The sequence below is a fragment of the Tauraco erythrolophus genome, chromosome 3 (assembly GCF_009769465.1).
Source record: "Tauraco erythrolophus isolate bTauEry1 chromosome 3, bTauEry1.pri, whole genome shotgun sequence".
In the NCBI taxonomy this organism is placed as follows: domain Eukaryota; kingdom Metazoa; phylum Chordata; class Aves; order Musophagiformes; family Musophagidae; genus Tauraco; species Tauraco erythrolophus.
In genome coordinates this window covers 36,497,756-36,523,046 of record NC_141467.1, presented here as the reverse complement: position 1 = coordinate 36,523,046, position 25,291 = coordinate 36,497,756, and the positions used below count along the sequence as shown (strand labels likewise).

Here is a 25,291-nt window from a genome sequence, read left to right as displayed (position 1 = left end):
CAAGACAGGTGCTATTGCAACCCTAGGGCCACATGCCTTCTGGCAGAAAAGAGCCAAATTCAGTTTCTGAAGCCTGTTACTCAATACTTAAGGAACACTGGGCCAAACCCGTAACCAGAAAAGTGGGAAAATAAATTGTATTGGCAGACAATAATCCAGATAGAATTTATGGGATGATGGGGTGGAGAAACACAATAAAATGGTGACTTGGAAAAACAAGAATGAATCACTGGTGGGTATCTAAGCAATAGCCTTGATTGCAATAATCATCTCGTGGCTGTTAGCCACCTCCTGCTCTTTCCCCCAGCTATGCTGCACTCACAGTCTCAAGTCCAGACTCAGAGTCTCCACTGTTGTGCAGGTAATTTCTCATCCCAAATGCATGTGTAATTTCCACGTGTTATACTGTCCTGTCTGAAGAATTATATGTCCGTTGTCAAGAAGGAGGCCCCCTCTGGACTTGTTTTCTCAGTGACATGCAGTCAGGCAGGTGGCCCCATCATCACTGACACTGCTTCTTGCATAATCATCACCCACATACTAAGCAGCACTCTGGACTTTATTGACCTCCTGCAGTTTTTCTGCTCATCATGGAAGAATCACTGATGTTCAAATTCTGCCTCAACTTTGCTGCTGAAGATGTCTTGATGGTCTTTCCTTCCTTCTTTGTTTTGTCTGTTGGTCTTTCTATTCCACTGTTATAGACTGCAGCATAGGTATCTCTGTCTCCAGATGTGTTGGACATAATTTTTTCAGGTGTGAAAATAGTGGTTTATATCCAAAATGTCACAAAAATTGGGATAAAATCTAGGTGATCCAGGCAGCTCTCAAACAGATGCTAATGGAGTAAGACTACTTGGTTCTGTCATGCCCCAACTCACTGATGAACACTGATAAAGGCCAGACCTGGCCTCTTTTGTCGTTTCCATTCTCATCGGCACCTCACGCTCTTTCAGGGAAGGCCTGTGTTGTTTTCAGGATGTTCCAAGCCACTCTTTTGCCTAGTTCACAGATAGATTTCCATGAGTCCTCCACTTTTAAGGCTCAGGGCACAAGAATCACATTTCGTGATTCTGTCTCATGTTTTTCTTCATGGCTGCACTGAAGATGCCATTCATCGTACTATCCTGGTATTTCTTATTCAGTGACACTGTACGGTTTATTCTTCCTGAGCAGAGATAGTTAGCTATGTATGCCCAAGTTACCTTTTTCCTGATAAAATCAAATAATCACATCTGGTTGAATAACAAGGTATTGGATTTGGTTGCTATTTCACTATAAACCCATGCATGGAAGCAAGAAATGCAAGGGACCTTCCAGACATAATTTGAATTACAACCCAGAAGGGTGGCTGCGAGCTCAACATGTCTGTGTGCTGAAGAGAAAAGACTCACAGCCTATTCAGAGTGATAACGGGCTCCCTTACAAAAGCCTCCACAGCATTGCTGAGATGCTGAAATTACCTGCTCTTTCAGTGGGAGTATCTGTACCTTCCTGGTTCTGCAGCCCACCTCACCCTTCTGGAGCATCTGGTGGTAACTACGCCAGTCCTTTATTCTTTTTAGCGTGTCAGGAGACTATTCCCGGAAGACTCGTGCACTCCGTGTATGTGCTTATCAGCAGGCTGCTGAATGCTTTGGAATCTCCTTGTGCATATCTAAGACACTTCATTTCTCCCAACTAAACACAGGATAGACCTCTTAGTTTTCACAATGGCAGAAAAAGAAATTATTGATATTTTGTATATTAATCTGTGGCAATGTCTCATTCTCCACCCTTCCTAAACAGTACTACAGTTACAACTTACTTATTTAAATTTTTAGACGAAGATTGTCAGATGCCTGGCATCTTAAAAAATATCTTACATTCACAGACATATGGTCTTTTATTAAAAAAAAAAAAAGAAAAAAGACATAACTACTTCAAAATCATGCCTGTCTTCAGAAGTGGAGAAAAACAGTGAAGCTAGCGTTGGTGAGGCAGGCCTTATAATTCCCCACTGGTATCAATAATCTTAGCTTCATTACATTAACCACTCAATCGTCTAAAGTTGGATGTTTCAAACTGAGCTTCTGTGTTCTGTGGACATGCTTTTGTTCTACCATTTAGCAGATGAATTTTGCTCATTTGAGTTGCAAGTAACATGACTAGTGAGGCAATTCAGGTATCTCGCTACTGAACCAGCAGCATTTGTGCTTGGAATTGGCTGTTGGTGCAAAGCGATAGCATAGTCAGGTATAGGCACTTTATCATACAGACAAGTCCTTTACGTATTGTTTCGTAATTCCAGATCACAGATTTGGGCACTATTGTGAATAAGAAATTTTGTTTCTTTCTTGGTAGTTCCCACTGAAGTCAGTGAGGCTTTTTTTCATTAGCTTTAACACCAAATAGAGCCCAAGTCTTCCTAATCAAAACCAATGAAAGTCAGACTTCTTACCTAAGTAAAGGCTTCAAGATTTGATACAATGCAAGCTTCAAGCATATTATTTAACATTATGTTGTTGCTTTAAAAGTGGCTGCAAAGAATAGGCTTGCTGGGAGTTACTTTGAACGGAGAGATGTATGTGCACATTTTGGCACTGAAAGGTATTTCCAGGTGGCTTTCTGCTAACAGCTTGAACTAGAGTTCAAGTTGCATTCCAAGGGAGTTGGAAATGATACATTAGAAAACATCCTATTGGTGCTGTTCTTCACTCTGCATAAGGAAATAACATAAGAACCCTTTTTCCCACTTGGTTTCCTGTAATTTTTTTAAACTTGTTAGTGTAATTCCACTTCCTCCTTGCAAACTGATTTATGTAATCAGTACTTGATAAAGCTGCGCTCTTGAAAAAGGTACTCCAGTTTGAATTTCAGTCTGAGAGCAAGAGATTTTACTCTTCCTGTTATTTTTAATTTAAACTTGAAAAGGAAAATTGGGAGTCAGACAAAGTGCGTGGTGTTATATGGAGCTATGATCAAGGCACGGACTCCAGAAATCAAAAGCTGGTCAAAAGAGACTTTTTGATTATTCTAGTCCTGAATCCTTTTCAGCTTCCAACAGTGCTGACTCTCTTAGCACAGTCCTTCTAAAGTAAGTCCTGTTAGATTTTGATACCATGCTTTGCCTTTTAATCTACTGGTTTAAAATGAGGCCATCAAAATAGGAAGTTCTTATAAAGAGCTCGTAGTCTCGGTGCATTTTCTTCTTCAGTTAATACAACTTTAAAAGTTACCCAAACAACCCTTTTGCTTTCTTTTGTTTTCAAACACGAACCTTCTCCCAGTAATTCAGATGACATGATTTAAGCTGACATTAGTCACTTGGGATGACTTACAGAGAATTTACCCATGAAAAAAGAGCCATAAATGGGGTCAGGAGTAACTTGCCATTTTATCACATGCGTACATTCACTTTCTTCTTGCCAGGCGCAGGCAAAACACAAAGGAACATTTCAGAGGCCCTGGTCTCTTTTTTTTTTTTTTTCTTTGCAAATAGGCATATTTCTAAAATCCAGACTTGAAATTTGGCATGGCCACAACTTTGTGCAAAAAATATCCTTTCTGTTGCCCTTTAGACAAATAACTAATGTTCTCACTTATTCCTTTCTTTTTTTTTTTTTTTTTTTTAGTCTCAAACAAATCTGGTCAGAAATCTGTGACCTCTAAATACCATTTGCTCTCTACTCCAGTCCTTAGTGCTGCTGTTACGACTGTAATGATCACGATGCTGCGACAGCGCTGAGGTTTCTGAAATGCAGGTGGTGGCACCCTGCAGCCTGACAGGGGGGCAGCGCAAAACAAAAAGATGTGATCCTCTCCCTTCTGATTTGCAGCCTAAATATGGGACAAGTGATGAAAGATGCATTTTGATGAGCAACAGAGTGCAAGGAAACAATGAATGAAATGGTAACCACGATTGCCAGTACTCATAGTGTATGAGCAGTTTGACCTTTGCCAGGACTCTTGCAAGAGTTTTAAGGACGGGTTTGAAGGAGAAAATTTAGGTACCGCTGCAGAGGATTGCGTGGAGCCTTTTAGCAAAATGGGAAACACCATTAGGTACTTGTTTTCAAATCTTGCGTGTGGATGAGGGTAACATGTTGGACTGACAGGAGTTCGTACTTAGCTTCTCCAGCATGAATGACAGATTATAATTGAGGGGTCAGCAAGCTGTGAGCAGATTGGAAAATCAGGACAAGCAGCTTATGTTTAATGTGATCGAGAAAGGGGAGCTGGCAGCCAGTGGAGGTGTGTGGCAAGGAGAGACAGCATCCTCTCTGATTTGCACTGGCATCAGAAAAGTTGGCTTCCATTTGTCGGGCAGAGGCAAACCTGCTGTTATATGAGGAGGCCTAGCTGAGAAATTTTTGGTGTACCGGTGAACGGAGAGAAGCTGTCCATCAGCAGCATCAAGGTAAAGAGATCAATAAGCTTTGGGCACAGACCAGATGTGGATCCGAATTTAAGATCGCTGTTGCTCTCTCCAGACTCCTCATCACAGCCAACTCCACCCGAGCTCACTTTTCACAGCCACTTCCTCTGTTTCTGCTCAGGCTATTTCGGTGCCTCTGGAGACAGTCCAGCGGCCACGTGACTTCCTCCCCAACAAAACATATTCTCCCGTTTCAGCTCGGTTAGGATTTTTTCTCTCACTGACTTCAGAGCTAACCCTAACCTCGCCAATCAATAGGTTCAGTATCTGCATGTGAGCACTGTGTCATATAGATGCACTGGGATTTAGTCTGCTACTAGAAATGGGCTTCTTGCATTCAAGTGACAAAGGCAATCACAACATGCTGTTCCTTCCATACAAGTTTCTGCTTCTGTATTTGCTTTTGAGGAAGTGTCCTGGTTTTGAAGATGGCAAAGTCATGTATTGTTAAAAACCCCTCAAAATAAATAGAAATACACTTTAAATAATGCCTGCCTATTATCATGGATAATTGCAATCTTACATTGTTTAACTGGTCTTCAACTGGTTGAAGTGATATTATAATTTAGTAGCCTAACCTGTATTTATAGCTGACACTTGCTTCCAGTGTAGTCCTCATTCTCAACTCAGAAAAGCTAATGAGCTGCAGCCTTGCTGTCCTCTCAGGAAGGTGAAGTGACAAGCAAGAAAGCAGGTCCAGGCAAGACTGTGTGTTGTCTTGAGAATTTTTGCAAATTTATAGTGATTTTCTTTTGTGGTTATGAAGGTTTCAAAAGAAAAACTTACATATTTTACTAGAAATACTGAGTACGTTTCAATTTTACTTTTTGCCTACCTCAGTTCATAAAACTTGAGTATGCCATTTGATGGGTTTGAACTGAAAAGAAAACTGCTATTAAAAAGCATTAAATGACCATTAAATGCACTGTTTCCTATTAGCTAGGATTTAGTATTCATTTGGAGACAGGACGACAGATAGGCACCCTTCAAATAGTTCTGTTTCTGTTCCGAGGACTTCAAGAGAAATCACCATCATTTTGATTTGAACTGTCCCTGACATTTTATGAGTAGAAAAAATAAAAATGAGATAGTTTTTGTATCCCTCTGTATTGCAGTTCTTCCAGGAATCCCTAGCTGCAAAAGCTGATGGTGGCCAGCAGCAGGCATTTTCCCCAACAGTTTTACACCTTCCCCCATCCTCCCAGTACTGCAATGCCCCCAGAATTCTCCAGTAACTCAGGCTGGGCTTTTTTTTAGCAATAAGAAAAACAAGCATCTGCTCAAACTTAAAGCAGGGGCTTGCAGAAGGGCCTTGCGGACTATAGACTATATCTAGTCTATAATTCAGCTTAAGACCTGCAGTCATTGCTGCTGGTTAGAGGAGTTGTCTCTAACTTTCCATCCTTACCTCTTCCCACATGATCCACTGCCATCCTCTTGATACCTAGATTAGAGACAGTATTGCTTGCATCTCTGCATCAGCGTAACGCATTAATAGCAGAATTCACATCTGCTGCCAGTGTGGGACAGGGTGTGTTTTATACAGGATACTTACAGGATACAAAACATGCATAAGATGATAACTAGCACAGTAAGACAGTTCCCAGAGTCAAATTCAAGAATGCCACACTCCTTAAAAACTCCACTGACCTGAAATGGTGTTTAAAAAATCTGGTTTAGCATATATTATTGAACAGAATGTGAAATACAGATTGTTTTGCTCTTCTCCCCACCCCCTGAAATAGTTCTGTGTTAGAAAATGTGATATATAGTGCTAAATATACAGAAAAATAGTGGTCTGAAATTAGGACATCACATTCTGTTTACAGGACATAGGCTGCAACACTGCATCTTTTAGGTTTTGATTCCTTACAGCAAGAGATGTCTGCCTTTCATGCTCGTTAGCAGTTTGCAAGTACAAATAAAAGTCAGCTGTGGATGGAATATTATGACGGCTTCTTCTCTTCAGGACTTGATGCACTTACATGTAAATAACGCTTAAAAAAAATTCCAGACATTTGGTGCTTACATATGTCTAATTGTCCAACATGTTGGATAAATATTACTCAAGACTCTTTCAGTAAGTTATTTCTGTGGAAGATAATGGGTAATCTTACTACATTTGTTATTGCAAAGGCTACCTAACTAAATTTGTTATTAAAAGTGCAGAGTATGTGAGCAATTAATGCTTCATTCTGAGTCTTCTCAAATGGAATTAATCAGGCTTGCATTTTCTATATTGAAATTGTTGAAGAGAAGACTGAAAAGCCCAGAGCAGCTGCAGAACTCTGAAAGAATGAAGGGTTGAACTTGCACTGAAGATACGATACTGCCCCAGCTTTGCTTCCATCTGTGAACACAACATCTGCTTTTGAGGAAGTGAAATGAGAAACTGCATAAATCAATATAAAGATTGTTTCTATTTCCAAGTGTAGTCCAGGACATAGTATTTGTGAAAGAGCATTGACAGTAGGGTTCTACTGCTGGTAGAGCATAATTTTAAATTCAACATCGTTATCAATAAGGAGGCTAAAGGAAAAGATATACAAGATTATGTCATATTTTAGTGTCCTTGCATGATAATTGCTGAGGTAAATGATGTGTTTGTTGCTCACCCATGTACTCACTAGTATAACCAGTAATCATGATACATATATCTATGTATTAATAAATGAAATGTGCTTTTTTTCCTGACGATTTTAGAATTAATGCTTTGAATATTCTTCTTCTTTAGATTACTATAAATAGTCTCCACTACTTGAATAATGCCCATTAATCTCAGGTGGTATTCATATACTCACCTCCCATATGAAATCCTAATTGGTAATGCAAAGAAAAAATCATGGATTTTTTACAATTAGACATGAAAAAATCCACCAAACCTTGCCATCAATACCAAGCATTGTTGGTTTTAATAATTTGTTCTAAACAAACATTCCATATAACAAATTTGTATTGAGGTGTTTGGTATCACCCATGAATTCACTTTCACAGCAATAAAACCTTCCCTAACATGTCTCTAAGCTATTAGTTGCTAGTACTGCTCCACTGTGGAAGCATGGTCTGTATTCCCATTTCCAGTGCTTAGTACTTGTGAACACAATGGGGTTCAATTGGGATGTATCTCTTTCTAGAGCGCACCATATCCACTTCCTGCACATACAAAGTCAAACGATGCTTCAGCTCTTCTTTCTCAGTACCATTGTGGGCAGAGTGAGTGATTTTGAGGCATGGGACTCATCAGAGGCCAGCGGTTCGTGCATATAGTAAAGTAGAGAGCTCCTACCCCAAGGACTTGACACAGACTAAGCAAGCTTTGTTTCAAAAGCTTGGCTTAGAAGGAAAGTATAAGGGCAGCAAAACGACCTTTATAATTTTGCCTCGTGCAATCAAAACAACTTTAAAGGCAAAGTTATTCTTGGTTGTGTCCGATACTTATTACATATCAAGCATATAAAACCCAACATCACCATGGTTTAAAATGCATTTACATGTGTGCGCACATTGCAGTCTCAGCCTCCAGGGAACTACTATGTTTTCCTGAAAGTTTATAGCTCACAATTACCAGAGCCCAATGACTTACATTTTCCTAACTGATTTCCAGGAGGCCAGTTTTGTCTGACGCCTCTTGACGAGCCACAGCATTCCAGCTCCCTCGTTAGACTGAAGACACATAGATAAAAAAGTATCTCCACAGTTGCCCTAATTCCTTGCTGGAAGTGGTGGGATATTGAAAAATGGCATACTGAGAAATTTCGCCAGCTGAATGGTTCACAAGTGTCCGTGCCTTTCAGATGGCACAGCTGTTCCCTCTGACAGTAAATGTGAGGACTGGGGCTCAAATTCTTCTGGTAATGTGAATGATCTTTGACAATTTTGCTGGGCCCTGCTCTGGGTAGCGCAGTACTGATGCCGAATTTCCATACTGTCTTTAAGGAGCCTGAAGTGATATCCAGGCTCAAGGAGATAGGCAGGAATGTGAACTTCATTTTGTCTGGGAAGACAAGAAGAGTGAAAGGGGCATAATGGTCATATGTACATATTTCTTTGTATTTGATGTTTCTACTGTCTATGAAAACCAATTGATCAGATTGAATATTTTCCCTCCGAAAGGCTTCCCATATAAATCCATGGCTGCAGGCTTCAGCCTGTAGGATTTACTTCCTCTCCTGGCTCACATGATGGAAATTTGTCTTCTGTTTTGTTTCTTTTGCCTGAAAACTCAGCAGTACACGCAAACCTTTGATCAAAACTGAATGCTAAAAACGATTCTACCACTCCCCCTTTGCACGAAATAGTGCTTACTCACAGAAATATTCCTTTTGAAGTTGCTTTGGAGATATCAGAGAAATACATAAGAGTCCGGAGGGCTAAGATACTGTACTTGTTAAGCAAAGGCCATACTCTGATGTCACCAGATACAGTCTTTCTGAATAGTCTTTTATGCGGAATTTTATTTCAGGGTTCTGTAAGAGTTTCGTTTTGGTTTTGATTTTTTTTTTTTTCGGTTTATAAAGAGAACCTCAGGGATTCCAGAGGGATTTTTGAGAAGGGTAATTATGAGTCCTAAAAAACACCAGTGGAAAGAAATACTGATTCACTGAACATACAGTTAAAGACAGAAGACACATTAACTGTCTGCATTTTCCTCCTAATATTCATAAGACAAGAACGAGTACATCATTTCCAGAGTTTTTAAATAGCTACTTATTTAGATCACCAACGAATGGCCCCATCCACATAGGATGCAAAAACCAAGCAATCCACTATTAAATGAAGCTGTTCCAGATAAACTGTGAGCCAACTGACCCTGGAAATTTAGTACCCAAGTTGCGTGACTCGAAAATCTGTTCAAAGCAAGGCATGGCTGCAGGCCTTGACTGTTGTACTTTAGTAACCATAGTAACATGGTCTCTGGAGACCTAATGCTAGTGAATTTTCCTTTATTTCAAGGAAGAGTAATAAGAGAAATGTGGCTTGGAACTTGTTCTCTCTCTTTCCCCCCCTCCCCCTCCTTATTTTTACTATGCCATGACCTTGACCAAAATATCTTTGAAGTATTTGCTGGCTGATTTTCTGCTATGGGACCAGAAAAAAATATGAGGATATATAAAGGATCTTGCCAAAGGAAGTCCTATCTTCCTCAAAATATTTGCCTTCATTCCCAAAGAGAACCTCTTGACTAACAATGTTTCAAAAACTTCTTAATGGAAGGAACTGATAACTTTCATCTCACAGCTACTGCGGGCACCAGAATAATGTCATACATTCTTTGAACTGGCAGATTAATTGTTTTTTGTTTCAGTAGCAGGTGCAGCTTTTCGTGAGTACGTAATTGGATGTACATGTTTTTTCAAAAGAACACAGTCCCCTGTCTGGTGCCAAGCTCTTTTTTTTTTTTTTTTTCCGTTTGGGAAAAAAACCCACAATTTCATTTTGAAAATACAATGTAGAAAACTCATGTAAGTGTTCTTAAAAAGCCAAACACAAACAAACAATGTTCTCAATACATACTTAAGTCTGTCTCACATGTTTCAGCTATTATCCTGGATTAGAAATTCCATCTGTCATTGAATCCATATGGTTTAGCAAATGACAGTTTACGACCATGTATTTTGCAAAAGTTTTAATGTCCACGCTAGTATCTCTGTGTGTTTCTATGTGTAAGTGTGTCCCTGTGTGCGTGTATAAGTATATGCAAATTGCTAAAAATTGTTATAGGATGCAAGTGGGCTTTGTTGATTAAAACACACCAGTTGTACATGAAGGAAATAACAGCAACATTGAGCCGTGGAGTTCGGTTATTTCTTCCTCTAAATCTAAGAGCCCTATTTTAGGCTTTCCATTATTTCTACTGAAAGGAATAAAATCAAATGAAGAGAGCTGCTTTTACTTCTGTGCTGTCCCCTCTGTGTTTTTGGCAGACGTGCTTACATTAGGGACCACAAACTGCATGGTTATGAGGCCGTTCCGTGTCCTCTTTCCCTTTTCCTCCCCTCAGGTTATCGATAACCCAGGCAGATGGCTGCTGTGGTTCTGACACAGCACCCCAGTGCAGTCTCCTGTTCACTGGGAATGAGAGAAAGCTATCACTGAGAATTTTATTTCAGTAACTGAGAATGTTTAAAATCGTAAGCGGAGCCATATACTTTGTCGTTTTGTTTAATGTGAGATCTGGTAACTTAGAACAAAAAAGCTGGGAATACTTCTTGTTTGTTCTTATGGACTGAAGCTGTCTCTCTCTTCCACTCAGTCTAACAAATCACTAGGATTCTGGCCAGAATAATGGAAAATCTCTATGCAGTGTAAAGAGCTTGAGTATGGACTTGTATATGATACCAGAGAAATTTGTCTGACAGGTCAGAAGAGGTCTTTTCCTACTAATCTGCAATCACTAATACCCACTTCTGGGGTACTAGATCTGTGCTAGCAAACAGTCGCCTCCTTTTCCCCAGCTGTGGTAAGTAGGTAAGAAAAGTATAAATCTCAGCCCCACTCTGACTCTATTTGGAGTCCTCTGTGCTGCAGACGCCAGGCTTCACACCAAACTGCGCTTTAGGGTAATATTGAGAAAACAGAGAAATTTCAGTCACAGGGAAGACTTACTGGTTATGAAGTTTTGCTGCATGTCCAGTTCATCTCTTCTTAGTGTGGTTGAAGCAGCAGGTTTCCCAGCTAAAATGAGGTTTAAACACATGGAATTTGTGTTAATCCTCAATGGCTTCATGTGGCTCCATAAAGTTGTTGTTGCTCCAAAGTGGGTTTTGCTTTTCCTGCCTGCAGGGCAGAGCATCTGATGTCTGCGTTTGGGGTCATGAAAACCAGGCGATGCTCAGTTAAGAGATCTTAACTCAGAAAAGGACACCAGCATTTTGAGAACAAAACAAAAACAAAGTGGGGGAAGTTTGTAATTCTCTTCATTTACATACCTCCATCAAATCCATACTTGTTGCTGGCTTAACTTAAATGCATGGCTCCTTGAACTTTTCATCCACTTCTTCTTTCCTCTTGTTCTCTCCCACCCTTCCTTAATACCTCCTCTGACCTCACAGATGTAGTTGCCAGTCCACGGATCTGAACTCTTAGAAATACACATTGTCCTATTTCCCCTTCCCATTTTTACAAACTACCACACCTGGTCCAGCCTGACTCTGGCTTTGTGAAAGAAAAACTTGTGTAAAGAAAAAGCTTCCTGCCTTCTGCTGTGCGGGAGCAAGTTTTACATCTTAAAGGTAGAGACTGACCTCTTGGGGTACGTGTCTGGGCATAAAGAGTATATACCCATACGTTGAATGAAGAAGATTCATTATAGAATTTTTTTTTTTCTTGATTCATAAAGACAATCTTTGGCAAAGGCAGGTGCTCCCCCAGCCATTTCCTAGCAGGGCTGAAAAATTCCAGCTTGCCTGCAGGACAACGGAAGGTACATTTTAAGGATGTTCAGCATGATACCGTGTGAGATTCTTTGATTATATTCAGATCTTGTGGTCATTTCTAAGCCTTCCCAGATAGGCTTCGTGCCTTAATTTGCATAGGCTAAGAACATTTCTTTGATGTTCTTAATTTCTACCTGCCCCAGCTGCACAGGCAGGACTGGAGGTCTTTTGGAATGTGCATGGTAACAGCCACAGACATCCACATAAAGGAGTTTCCTTAAATGTCCTATGGTTATCTTTGTGGAAATTTTCAGTCTGTTCAAATTAAAAAGCCTGCCAGATGTTCAAAATGTAATAAAATTCCTAACATCACATCACTGATGGTTTCATTGCTGTGAAGATGAGTCCAAAGAGACAAGATGCCAAAAATACTTTCTTGTCTCCACTTGACATTGGAAATGGATATGACAGATACCATCTATGGAGGCTCTGCTCAGCACAGTGAAAGGCACAGATGTGAAGATGTAGAAATCTTGACACATCGTCTTCTGGTTGGTGAGGTGCTGGGATGAATTTGGGCATTATTTAGAGCAGAAAATAGCACCAGTCCAGCAACTCCTTGTGCTTGAAGAGTCGACAGGGATAACTAGTGTTTAACACAAACTTGACTGGGCAGAGATAACACTTATTCTGAAAAGGATCTGTATCTATGGAGCTGACCTGGAGCTGAACACTGTTTGCCCTTGACTATTCTTAGCTGTGACTCATGGTTAGCATTGACTCGGTTGAATCAGTTCCTGCTACGGCTCTTTCCAAGCGTAGGTGAGCTATTGGAGTCTCTCCACTAGCTTTCTCCAGTCACCGTTTCACAGTTTCTTCAAGACACAGAGCCTCTGGCCATGTATGGTCCCACTGGGCCACGTTTCCAAAGGTGCTCCACATTTATGAGTGGGGCCAAATCTTCTGAGGATGTCGGCCTATTGTGCACTCAACTCTTGAAATTCTGCCCGCCATTGTCACAGTGGGAACAGGCTCCAAGCAGTCTTGGAAATCTGGTCCTTATTTAGGAACCAAAAAGAGAACCAAGCTCACAAAAATATGCCAGTGTATCTGGTTACTGAGCAATTGAAAATCTGCCTTCATTGTGCTTCAGGATTAACTCAGGATTAATAGGCACATCGTTACAACAGTAAATAAGAGAAAGGTGAAGCAAGGATAATAATAATAATATAGGAGTATTTCATCAGCAACTATTCCAACTGTAATCTCAAAAGACCTCAAAACCATCACATGAAAGGATCATCTAAACTACTTTGGAATGTAAGTCTGCTGGAGTGAAGATACGTTACTGAATCTTTATCAAGGGGAGAGAGGCAAAATCAGCCAGTCTGCATGCAGCATGATGGATCTTAATGTTTACGTCATGTATTTAATGTAATCCTTACTTTTATTTTTGGATTTCTCTGGTTGCTTTCCTTGCATCACTGAGTCTATGAGAATTAATTTAGCGTTTTTTTTCTAAACTAAGTGTTGGTCTATATCAGTGAAGTATTTATTGTCTATTTGTTATGTTAATTGCGTTCATGCAATTGGGCTATGCATGTATTTTTATAGAAGCTTAAGAAAAAAGCCATACTTGAAAATACACATTCAGTTTTAAAGTCATAGATACAACAGCACATGTATTTAATTTTCTTGTTGGAGATTATTATATTGTCTATATGTACCAATGCATATAAATTCAAAGCAATTATTATGGAATGTGATGTTTTAAATTAAAAGTAAAAAAAAAGTAGTACTTGACCCTTGCTATTAAACATTTAATTATATGAATTAATGACAAAATAAAATTTAAAGTAGCTAATAAACTAGTAATGTAATATGGTAGTTACACTGTAATTAACAATCCTAACTTTTCTAAAAAAGGAAAAAAGCATGTTGCAGATTGTTATTCATTTTTTCATCTCAGGAAAAAAAAGGCCTTTCTGCAAAAATTTGATGTCCAACTTTTTTGCAGAGTGATTTCTTCATATGTTGAGTTTTCTTAAAATTATTGCATTTGACACCCATTTTATTCTTTACTTTCTGATGATCTCTTTATTCTTTTATTTTCCCTTCTTTAGTCACTGAACGGTTTTGCGTTGGTGGTGAGTGCAGATGGAATGATATTTATGCATCATCGACGATTGTGGACTATCTAGGCTTTCACCAGGTAAATATATTAACAAATACTTAGAATACTTAGTCACTGTCATTGTAATTACTTTCTTGTAGTCCCTCTTGCTAACTGGCTTTCTAAAATGCATTACTCTATGTTGTTTTGCTTTATCCCTCTACTGCTGATTAGATTCACACTGTTACAGATATTAAGTTATTTTACTATGTCACTTCAGACTAATTTTATTTTTCTGGCAATCTGACTGGTGAAGATGAATTCCTTGTAACATTTTTCCTTTTGTAAAGCTTTTGTTAACAGAAACATGATCTATTATAAAAATAAGATTTAGCTAAAAGTTTTCTTTCCGTTTCAGTATAAGATGCTGCTATTCTAGACTGATTGCCTGTGTATAGTAAATATATTATAAAGTCAAAGAATAACAGAACCATGTAGTTGGAAAGGACCTCTGGAGGTCATCTGGTCCAACCTCCTGCTCAAAGCAGATCCAGTTAGAGCAGGTTGATCTGGGACTCATCTAGTTAAGTTTTGCGTTTCTGTGACCTCTCTGGAAGACCTGTTCCAGTGTTTAACCACCCTGACTGTAATTTTTTTCACTTATATCAAGTCTCAGTTTCCCCATGTTGCAACTTGTGTCTGTTGCTTCTTGTCCTCCCACTTTGTTCTTCTGAGAAGAGTTGGGCTTTGTCTTCTCTACACCCAGACATTTGGTTGATGCAGACAGCCGTAAGTTCCTCCTGAAGTCTTCTCTTCTTAAAGCTGAACAAACCCTGTTCTTCTCTCCAGTGCTGATATGTCATCTGCTCAAGCCCTCTTAAGTGTCTTGGTAGCACTCTCCTGGGATCACTTTAGTATGCTAAGATCTTTCTTTTCCTGGGATACCCAAAATTAGAGAGAACTTTGCCTTTGCTGAACTTCTGAGATTCCTGTCAGCCTGTTTTTACAGCCTGTCAAGGTCTAAGTAGCTGTCCTGCTCTCCCCAGTTGGTACCCTCTGTAAACCTGCAGAGAGTGCACCCTATCCCATCATTCACTAATCAAGAAATTAAACAGAGTTGGTCCCAACATCAGTCCCTGGAGGACGCCACTAGTTAACAGCTGCCAGTTGGACTTTTTTATGACTCATGTTTGTACGTTAGCATATGCACAAAAGAGTTCCAAAGAAAAAGAATCTTCTTAGGATGTGAAGTCAAAAAGCAGATGTGAAAAACAGGGGCCTCTGAAACTTTCCTCAACTGATCTTTGCTCTGAAGATATCTTGCACCAGCCATTATTTTAAGGAAAGCATCAACCTAAAGATAAGTATCTGCCCCACTGCACTTACAAATTAAACATGTCTTGTTGTAATTGTTTCAGACTGATGTAATGCACCAAAACATATATGATTACATTCATGTGGATGATCGCCAGGATTTCTGCAGACAACTGCACTGGGCCATGAATCCTCCCCAGATGTTGTCTGGACAGCAACTACAGACAGAAACAGGTGGGATTGTATATGTTGATTGGAAACATAGGCACCACTGTATAAAGTTAGAATTGCACCCCACCTACACCCATGCCTGTTCCACGTCAAGTCTTCACTGGAAAGCTGCATAGTGGCCATTTATAATGTTTTTGTCCCATAGATGACATTTCTTCCTGATCCTTGACATTTATAAGGTAGTGTGTGATATTGAGGCTAGAAAGTTGATGTTTCCTTTATTTTTCTCTAATTTACCTACAGATATTCTTATCCATGCAAAATGCACAGCATCATTGTTCATCCTACCAACCTTTGGTTCATACTGATCAGGACATTAGTATTTCTCTCTCATTAATGCAAAAAAAAACCCAGGCAAAAAGTTTCTGTACAGTACCACAACAGCCACATCACTTTCTGCCAGTTGTTTTCCTATGCAAAGTTATGCATATAGGACTTTTCAGGAGAACAAGTAGGTTTAGCAATGCATTTCTTCCTCTGAGGCTGTGTTTCCCTAGGATGGCAAGTGGATACGTGTTCTCAACGTTTCTCCTACATGGGGAGAAAGCTGAAATCAAGAGTACAGAAAATGCAATGGGGTTGAAATTGTAAACTTTATAAAGAATTATTGATCGCAGCAAAATGTATGCATGTCACCAGAAAGTGAGGAAGTAATTGAGGAAAGAAATTGAGGAAGCACAGCCTCTGGAAGGGTGGGAGAAATTTGCAAGAAATCCTTCAGCAGTCTTTATGAAGTCTTCAGGAACACAGTCACGAAACTCTGGTAGAATTACTTGCAGTTTCTGTGTTTTACAAGAGTCTTAGAGATATCTGAGAAACTTTGCAAGATTTTGTAGGAAGTACACAGAAAACGAAACAATGTGCATGAATATCTTAAACTATTAAAAGTTACAAACATGTGGAATTTTTGTCCTAATATGTACAGTGGAGAATTTCAGTTCCTGAGTTCATACTTCTGCACAAATGCTTGTGTCTTTTGTGAAATAAGTATTTCAAAAGCTATGCACTTGTAGTCCAAAACTGGAAAATGTTTCATTAAAAATCAAGGAGGCAACAGCTGAATGTTAGCATCAGACACTGTTCTTTTTTTTTCCCCTTGCATTAGCATTTTTCTTTATTTTGTTCCTTTTTCCTAATGTGTTTTCTGTGATCTCTGACTGAAAACCAGCAACATCTGTTACATTGCTTTGCATCATTAAAAATCACAAAAACTCAGTCAATAAAAACTCAAGAGTTTCCAAAGAAAGTCACCTGAATCCCACTGTAGAGCTTTCCTTGGTTTTTTTTTTGAGTAGAGCATGTGCAGATGTATCTATACATGATACAACTGAATATTCGCACTTCCATAAAGTAATTTTTAGCAATTTCCATAACAGCTTTTTCAATTGGCTACAGAACATGTGCATTCATTCTTAGTGTGATGTGATGTACATTGCCTCCACTGTTGTTCCTAGGAGAAGAATATATTCTCAGTAAATTGTTTAAAGCGCAAGAGAATGACAGCACGACAACAGATTATTCTTCCTTCTTAACTCGTTGTTTCATCTGTCGAGTTCGCTGCTTGTTGGACAGTACTTCTGGCTTCCTTGTAAGTATAATTTCACTTAGAGAACTGTAGTCATGACATACTAGATTTTAATCACTTCATATGAAAAATATTTCAACATAAATATTGAATGTAAATATTGTGGAGAACCACGGACAAGACACACTTGTCATTTGGTGCGCACTAACAAGAAACACCTAAAGATGTTTATTAATGTGTATAAAGAATGATGGGAGAAAAGAAGGTTGTAATATTTGAAATCAAAAGAATCTCTGAACTTTTATGCTTTAAGCTCTTTCAGACAACATCTGTCCTCAGTTTGTACTGGGCCTAGCACAAGGGCGGCAAGCCTGAGTTTCAACGAATAATGTTTAAGCACCAAGTATTTGCTTTAAGGAACAGGAATAATAATGATCCATTTTCCCCTTTGTAAAGGGTCCTTTAATAATAAAAACCAGAATTGGAAAGTCTCTCACATGCTCCTCAAATATACTTACAAGGAGTGGGTCATTTCTAGAAATCGCTTCCCCATATGCTTAGTAAAGATCAATGCCATTTCTTCTGCTGACCAAGTACAGCATGTGCAAAGAAAATGAGAGGATCAGCACAAGACAGGAAAATGCAGCTTCTGTCTTGTACCAGTTAGTTAACCGTACCAGTTAGTCCTTTCTGCATCCCTGCTGTAATCTTGTAGTTCTGGAAAATGCCCAAATCAAACGGACTGATTTTTCTCTGGCCATTTTGTGAATGGTAATTTTTTCATCAAGAGGCAGCAACTTGCTATTGCCTTGATCTTGGTCTTCTGATGGAGATTTGAGGCAGGGATGGATGGTTCCTTCCAAGCTAGGTACTCTGTATCTGGCTGTCTTGAGAATATCTTTTCCCTTGGCATCTGCCTGCACAGCCCTTGGGTTGTGCTGGTCCATGCACTTCCCAGAGAAAGTGCAGGGCAAGAGAAAAGAAACTCAGGAACCATCTTGCTGGAGAGAACAGAGCATGGAAAAATAATAGTTCCAGCTTCAGAGTGAGGCACAGAGGAAATGGCTGTTTGCAGCACCATATGCTGCATGTCTCAGCAAACAGAACATAACGCGAACTTCTACTTTAAGTGCACAGGAGACAAAAAACCAAAAACCAGCCTCAAATATCTCATTTTACTGTTGATAGTACCTCCACTCACCAAGACTCTGAAATGGCATGATTTAAATTGTATGAAGATAATGAAATTCCTAGTTTTTCCTCCCTGTTTCAGAACTGATTTTGGTGTTAAACGACACGGTCTATAGGTTGTATTATCATTTTAAATATTTGTACACTAAATGTTGAAGATAATTCTGTTGTGGTTTTTTTTTTTTGTATAACAGACAATGCAGTTCCAAGGCAAACTAAGGTTTCTTTTTGGACAAAGGAAGAAGTCCTCATCAGGAACAGTATTGCCACCTCAGCTGTCCTTATTCTGCATAGTGGTACCTCTTCTGCTCCCTTCCGTGACAGAGATGAAGATGAAAAGCCTGCTTCTGAAAGCAAAACAGAAAGCTGATGATGCAGGAGCAATGACTACAAAGTATTTTCAAATTAATCTTTTAGCAGTCAGTAAAGTATATTATGGGCTTTATGTTTATTAAGCATGTAAAAAGCACAAATTAGGCTAAATATCTCTCCATTTTAAAACTCTTTCTTAGAAAAGTGAATAATTTATCTGAATGTAGCTACATAATATATAATAACTATGTTATAATATAATATGATACATTATACTTTAAATAGAATACATATTAAATATTGTATTTACTTATATATAATTTTATATGAAAACTGGAAATGTAGAATATCTTCCTAACCTAATGCAATAAGTTATTGTACTAGTTGTGAAAGTGGAAAAGAAAAAGTATTTTTACTGAGAGTTGTCAAATTTCAGTTTTTTTCTAGCAGCACATTTGGACTTGGACATTTTGGTAGCAAACAAAGGAAAAGGAAGACTTTAGAAAGCTGAATGGACGTGTGTGTGGATGTTCACGCAGGGTCAAATGAGATGCATTTGTTCTATGTATTTATCTTACAACAGAAGACTTATGAACACAGAAGTCTGCAATTTCACTAAATGCCCTGAGACTGATCACTCTGTGAGCAATCACAGAAATCAGGACAGATTGTGTTCAAACTCATTTCCTTCCTAACACTTATTTTTGTTACTCTTCTATGGTTGAATTTTAGGTGATGTTTGGGGCTAGGATTACGTTTTCCATTATTTGGTTAAATATAACCTTACAGCAATAAAGTCCATTGCTGTCAAGCAAAATACTCATCCGTGTGACTGACAGCATCATAAGTTGACTTTTAATTGTAATATGCTTGTGTGTGTGTGGATTTACCATCCAGATGTGTAGTGTGGTTCTAGCACATGCATCCTTTTGACAAGAATTAAATTACTGGAAGTCTGACATAATGGAGTATGCAGGCTTTTGGAACAGAGCTGGAAAGTCATTTCCACTTGATAGTTTTTCAGTGGCCTAGGTGAAATTAGTTGATGATCAGAATTCAGCTCCTAGAAGAGGGGTGCTTTACTTAAGTTTTACTAACTGACTGGACAGTGGCCAAGGATTTGACAAGAATGAAGTGGGCATTTAACTTCAGTGTTTCCTTTGGTTCAGGCCTGAAGCATGCCGGCCAGAGATGGTGGGCAAATTTATACAGTCCTTTCTTTTCTGATAGTCGTTAGAAGGGGAAAATTGGTAAAGCAGAGTTGTGGACTTTCCACCCTTTCCAAGCCCTAATATGCATTTTGAACTGAAGACTGGAAGAAATTCATTCAAATCATATGATGATTATTGCAAATTGAAGTCATGCTAACTCTTAAGCGCACTGCTCGTCAGTGTGATGTACGTACCTTGAGTGTACCTTGACTAGGCAGAGCAGAACACACACAGCATTTGTCTCAATTCAAGCTGAAACTTATTATTCCAGATACAGTATGTCGTGAGCAGAATATTCCTAAACATAAATATTCCTCTTAATTGAATGCAGAATTCCAATCACACACTAGTTTGACCAAAGGAATGATGCAGGAAACAAAGATAATTATTTAGTGTTGGTTGCTATATATTTAAACCATAAGTCTTTGCTAATGATCAACAGCTTGAAGATCACATCTTTCAGAATCTGTGATTTTGCTGTGTTGTCATTCACTGACAAGGAATTTCCCATATTTTCTGTCCTCTACAGCTCCAGTTCCAAAGGTAATTCCAGTCTGTGTGAAGCAGCAGAATTATATGGAAGAAACAGTCATCATGAAGGTACAGCTTTCACTAATGTGTTACAGGTTGCTGAAAACCAAATCAAAGGTGTGTCTGCTAAGTACTTCTGGATTATATACAGTTTATGGAGAAAGAATCTTGTCTTTGCATTTCTCCTGTTAGGGTTCCCAGGTTTTGGTCCCAATGATCTCTTTTTTCTTCTAAAACGCCTTCTGTAAAAAAATGAAAAAAAACTTGACCACCTCAAAAGACAGTACTGAATTAGTCTGCTATTCTGGAGTGGGCAGAAATACTGTGATGCGTAGTTTACAGATATATAACAATCGTAGTAAACAAGGATACTCAAAGTATGCTTTCCTAAATATGGCAGCACTGAATTTAATAAGATTATGTGAAAATCTTAACAATAAATGACGATATCTATCCCTCTCTGAGGAAAACTGGGTAATATGTTACAAATGCTAGTTTTTCCCAAAGATCAGCAAACAGAGGAAAATTAGAATGTGTTTTCTCTAAAATTCATGATTTGCTTGCAGCTTTGACTCATGCTTTTCCAGTGTTTGCTGTGGCAGTAATATGACAGTCTATGCTGTATTTCAGATTTTACAATTGATAAAATTTTGGTGGTCTGTCCCAACGGGCAACTCCTTCTTGAGTAGAGTTGTACTCAGCCTTCTGTCATACCTGCTGGAAACCTTTAACTTCTTTAAAACCATTCCTCTGTCATAGCTCAATTATTCACGAACGTTTTCTTGTTGGTATAGTACTATTGCTGAGAGGAAAAATTGTAATGAACTAATAACACTGAAAAATCCTTGGTTACAGTTTAAATGCCTCATTAGGCTTTTCAAATTTTATTTTTTAAATGTAATTTGCCTAGTTTTGTGACATATTTTAGCTTGTACTTTCCTATGCTGATGATTCCAGGGCAGCAAACAAACCTGTGAACATTCACCCAGAGTTTAGGTAAGAAAAACTACGAAATACGGATTTTATTAAAATAGATTTTCTTTTAAATTGTATAGCAAAGAATAATGGAGAAAATGGCATTTCTCTAGTCAAAGTACAAACAAATGAAGATCACTGGGTCTGGGTTCAAGCTAACACTCAACTTCTGTATCGAAGTGGTTGTTCAGAATATGTCCTTGCCCAACAGCAAATGTTAAAGTAAGTATATTTTCCAATACTAAAAAAAATATTTATATTTCAGAAAAATGAATGCATTCTGTATGTATGAGATCTTTAAAAGGACTGTAGTGACCTAAGAGAAGGCGTTAGTTTACTTAGGAAATGAAAATCCATTTCTGTCTTGGATCATATGAAGTGGCTGTAATAACCATAAACAATATTTATTTATTTTCTTCAGTCTTTTTTTCTTCTAAAGTTGAGTGTACATACATACTAAAACAGAATACTTCAAAACCAAAATTCTTCATTATTAATTTGTTTTGACTTTCTCGTACAAAAATGTATTTTGGGGTTTTGTTTTACTTCGCACTTGAAATTCCTCACTGATTTAGTGTCCTGGTTTTTCTGCTTTTTAACATATGATTATGTCAGGCTTTTTGTTTTTTTTCTTTATGGATGACAGTTGAGCTCATCTTTTTAGTTGTGGATGTTCAACATAATCTAAACAAGGATGCTCATATTCATTGTATGTTTGTAGATAGAAACATCTAGCTGGCTGTAGGCTCAGCCTTGGAGTGGAAGCTAATCTTACAGATTTGCATTCAAAGAGGACCTCTGCAATGGGTTTTTCCCTTTTCTCCCAAATAGGCTTTTCTTCCTTCCCCCACGGGATTGTCTATTCCAGTTTCTGTGGGCCTTGTTGAGGTACCTCTTCAAGCTCGTCTGGGGGAAGAGATAAGAGAGTGGACTGAATGAGCAGGAGCCAGGAGGTGTGCACAGCCACTATCTGACCCAGTGGAAAATATGTGGCTGTTATCACTGGCTTTTTCCTTTAGGATGCCTTGCAGGTGGAAGAAATAATTGAAAAAGTCTTTGAACTTCTCACGTAGATATCCCTTGCAGGCAGTGTATCTCCCAGGATCCACGTAAATAGCAGGGTCATCTTGCTGTGTGAGAGAAGGAACTTCTATTAAGAAGCAGATTAAAAGGGGCTGTTTCTTGTATTCAAGTCTCTACTTCTAAATAATTTTCTGTATAACTAAGCATGCTCTTTGATGTTTATTTAGTTATATTTTTACCCTTTGAGTAGCTAAAACCTTCTTTCGTGCTTGACAGTTCCTGCAGACTGAAGTGTTACAAGAGTTGATCTTGGAGATTATATTATAGTTTGCAATAGACTTCTTCATTACTACTATTCTTTTTTTTTGCTAAAATGTGTGCTGTTTTCCTGGAAACATACATTCTTCTGGAGAATTTTCACTAGATACTATTTCACTGTAAAATTCTTAATTTGAGGGTCTAAGCTTTTGTGATTATTGCGTTTTGTTCAGTCCGTTGTTTCCCAATTACACCATTTCCTTTGAAGCTAGTTCTGCAGCAAACTTGTGTAATACCATTTGCATCTCAAGACTATCAATAATAACAATAACAATATTTAGCAGAGGAATTAAAATATTTAATACCTCATGGAAAAAAAAAGAGACAATATCCTTTCTTGGTGTACATTTATTACAGTGGGACATTCTCTCTTTGTAACAACATGGACTCCCTCTACTGGAACATCCTATACTTGCACATGGAGTCCGTACCCAAGGGAAAAGTTCTTAATAGTGAGCTAAGAAAAAGCCTTCTAAAACCCTTTCTAGCTCTCCAGGTTTTCATGCTCAGTTTCTTATTGAGATGACCAATTCTCATTCAGAGAGGTAGGGAGTGGTTTCATAGCACTGATCCTGCCTGGTCAGGTATCAGCACATTAGTGAATTCAACACAAATCCTGAACCTGAAGATTTGGACCCAAAGTTCTGAAAACAGCTGCATCGGGCATGGAAATGCTCAAGCGACTTTCTCTGCCAGAGCTCTTCACTAAGGTTGAGTACTTCAGCTGGAGGTCATGAAAAATGAATTCACTAGCCATCTTAGAAAATGAAAGTCAACATGAATTAAGTTAGACATGTAAACCAAACCTACAACCAATATGAACATCTGTGACTATTCTGGACACTTTATTCAGGCATTTTATTTCCTGTCAGCTAACTCTGCATTCTCAAAATGTAAGATCTCCATGGTTCTCTCTCAAATCACTTTGATCAGAAAGTTCTTATCTGTCCAAATAATTCCTTGTTAACAAAATATGTCTCATTTAAGATACTCTTTGCATTTCATCTCTAGATTTTTCCACATATGTATTATTTAGATATATTTTAAGGGAAGAATAAAAGTCCAAGTTAGTTACCATACTGTACTACAATATTTAAGGTCTTTATGAACTATGTGCCTGAAATGGAATAGTAAATGAATGTCAGAATTTAAATGAAATGATGCCGCAGAAAGGTAGCTGTGCGCACGCACTGACACCCAGATGCACACACACTCTTTCCTTCTCTCAAATAAATACAAATGTTATATGGACGAGAGCATGAGAGTCCCATATTAAGTTAGGGACAAAGTATTGCTTGTAATTTATGCTGAGCCACTCCGTGTGTATCCCAGAAAACATCCATTTAGAAACCTCTGGTTGACTGATTTTTTTCTACTGTTATTGAAAGGGAAGAAGATGAACAACTGAAGATACCAAGTGGTTTTGCCAGTTTGAAAGGAAACCTGGAGGGACTTTCCTATAATGGTGCCATTGAAACTCTGGGCCAGTGGAAGCATCTTAACTGGACAGCAGTAAAAAATGAACAAGATAATGTAAAAGTGAAGTTCGAGCCTCATACAAACGGTGAGTGCTTTATGCAAGAGGAACCTCTCAGTTCTAACACATCAGTTTTAGGCGTTCAAAACAACTGCACCACAAACAGTAGCTGGACTTTAAGAAACTCGAGTTCTTGTTCTATGAGCCAGCGAATGAACACATGTTCAAACAGAAGAGCTGGATCATTCTACAACAGAGACCAAAGTTTCGTAAATTTGCCATCAACTTGCCCTTCCCACTGGGGGAGCGCAGAAAGCTGCCAGTCTTACTCGGGCGTGCAACAGCATTGTGCAGAGACCTATGCGACGAACCATCTGAAACTGCAGAGACCGTTAATATCCTCAGAGTCTCTCTATGATGCAGCCTTTCCCTTGGAGATGCCTATCAAAACGGAATACGATTCCGATTCCGAAAACATTGCCGATAACTACCTAACGTTGCAAAACCGCGCCTGGCCGGATGAGAACGGCTCAGTAAGAAAGCAGGTGTTTAGCTACCCCAATAGAGTGCACCTCAAAACAGAGCCGGACCTCTGTGAGCCAGCCTCACCTTGCCAGAAGCCAAGGCACTGCCTTTACACGCCACATAATTGGCAATGCATCGTAGCAAATCATCCCAACAACCTAAACCTCAATAGATCTTGCAAAGGTTCACGTAGCAAGGAGGTGGCCTCGTTTTGCCCTCAGAACTCCTCCGGGTGTTTGGAAAGCATGCCTGACCTGCCGCACACGGCGTGCTACGGCCACTTCTACAGCCCCAGCCCAGGGGAGGAGAAAGAGCAGAATAACGAGGTGTTTAAAATGCCGTGTGAATTTAAAAACCCTTGCTTGGTTCAAGCAATCAAGCGTGAGCCCCAGGATTCTCCACCATTGTCCAACAGTAGACAGAACAGAGTACACGCGACCTTCCCAGAAAATACATTAGCAGGTCCTGTGCCTCATAAAACCACTGAATGTACATTTTTACAATAGATTTTATAACGTTAGGAATATTTATAACGTTAAAAGCAAGAAGTTGTAGATTCTCTTCCAGTTGGGTCAAATGAGTTACAAAAATTAGAAGTCAGTGGAAAGATTTGGAGAGTGTGTGTGTGTGTTTGTGTGTGTGCATCTGTGAGAAAAAACAGACACAGACACAACCCCCCCCGCCCCCCACACCCCTCCACCCCAACCCCATTGCCTTTCTCTTAGTGATCTTTGGAAAGAAAGAAAGAAAGA

At 38.9% G+C, this 25,291-nt stretch overlaps 1 protein-coding gene across 1 annotated transcript in view; it reads left to right on the top strand.

Annotated features, from left to right (window-relative positions):
- The window catches only part of AHRR (aryl hydrocarbon receptor repressor), a 68,719-nt gene extending 43,674 nt beyond the window's left edge, over window positions 1–25,045 (top strand). Inside the window, 8 exon segments of the mRNA XM_009981143.2 lie at window positions 13,917–13,959; window positions 13,962–14,005; window positions 15,325–15,454; window positions 16,906–17,039; window positions 18,362–18,561; window positions 20,220–20,338; window positions 21,277–21,418; window positions 23,926–25,045. Coding sequence (XP_009979445.2) covers window positions 13,917–13,959; window positions 13,962–14,005; window positions 15,325–15,454; window positions 16,906–17,039; window positions 18,362–18,561; window positions 20,220–20,338; window positions 21,277–21,418; window positions 23,926–25,045 — 1,932 coding nt within the window.
- The last annotated feature ends 246 nt before the right edge of the window (window positions 25,046–25,291 follow it).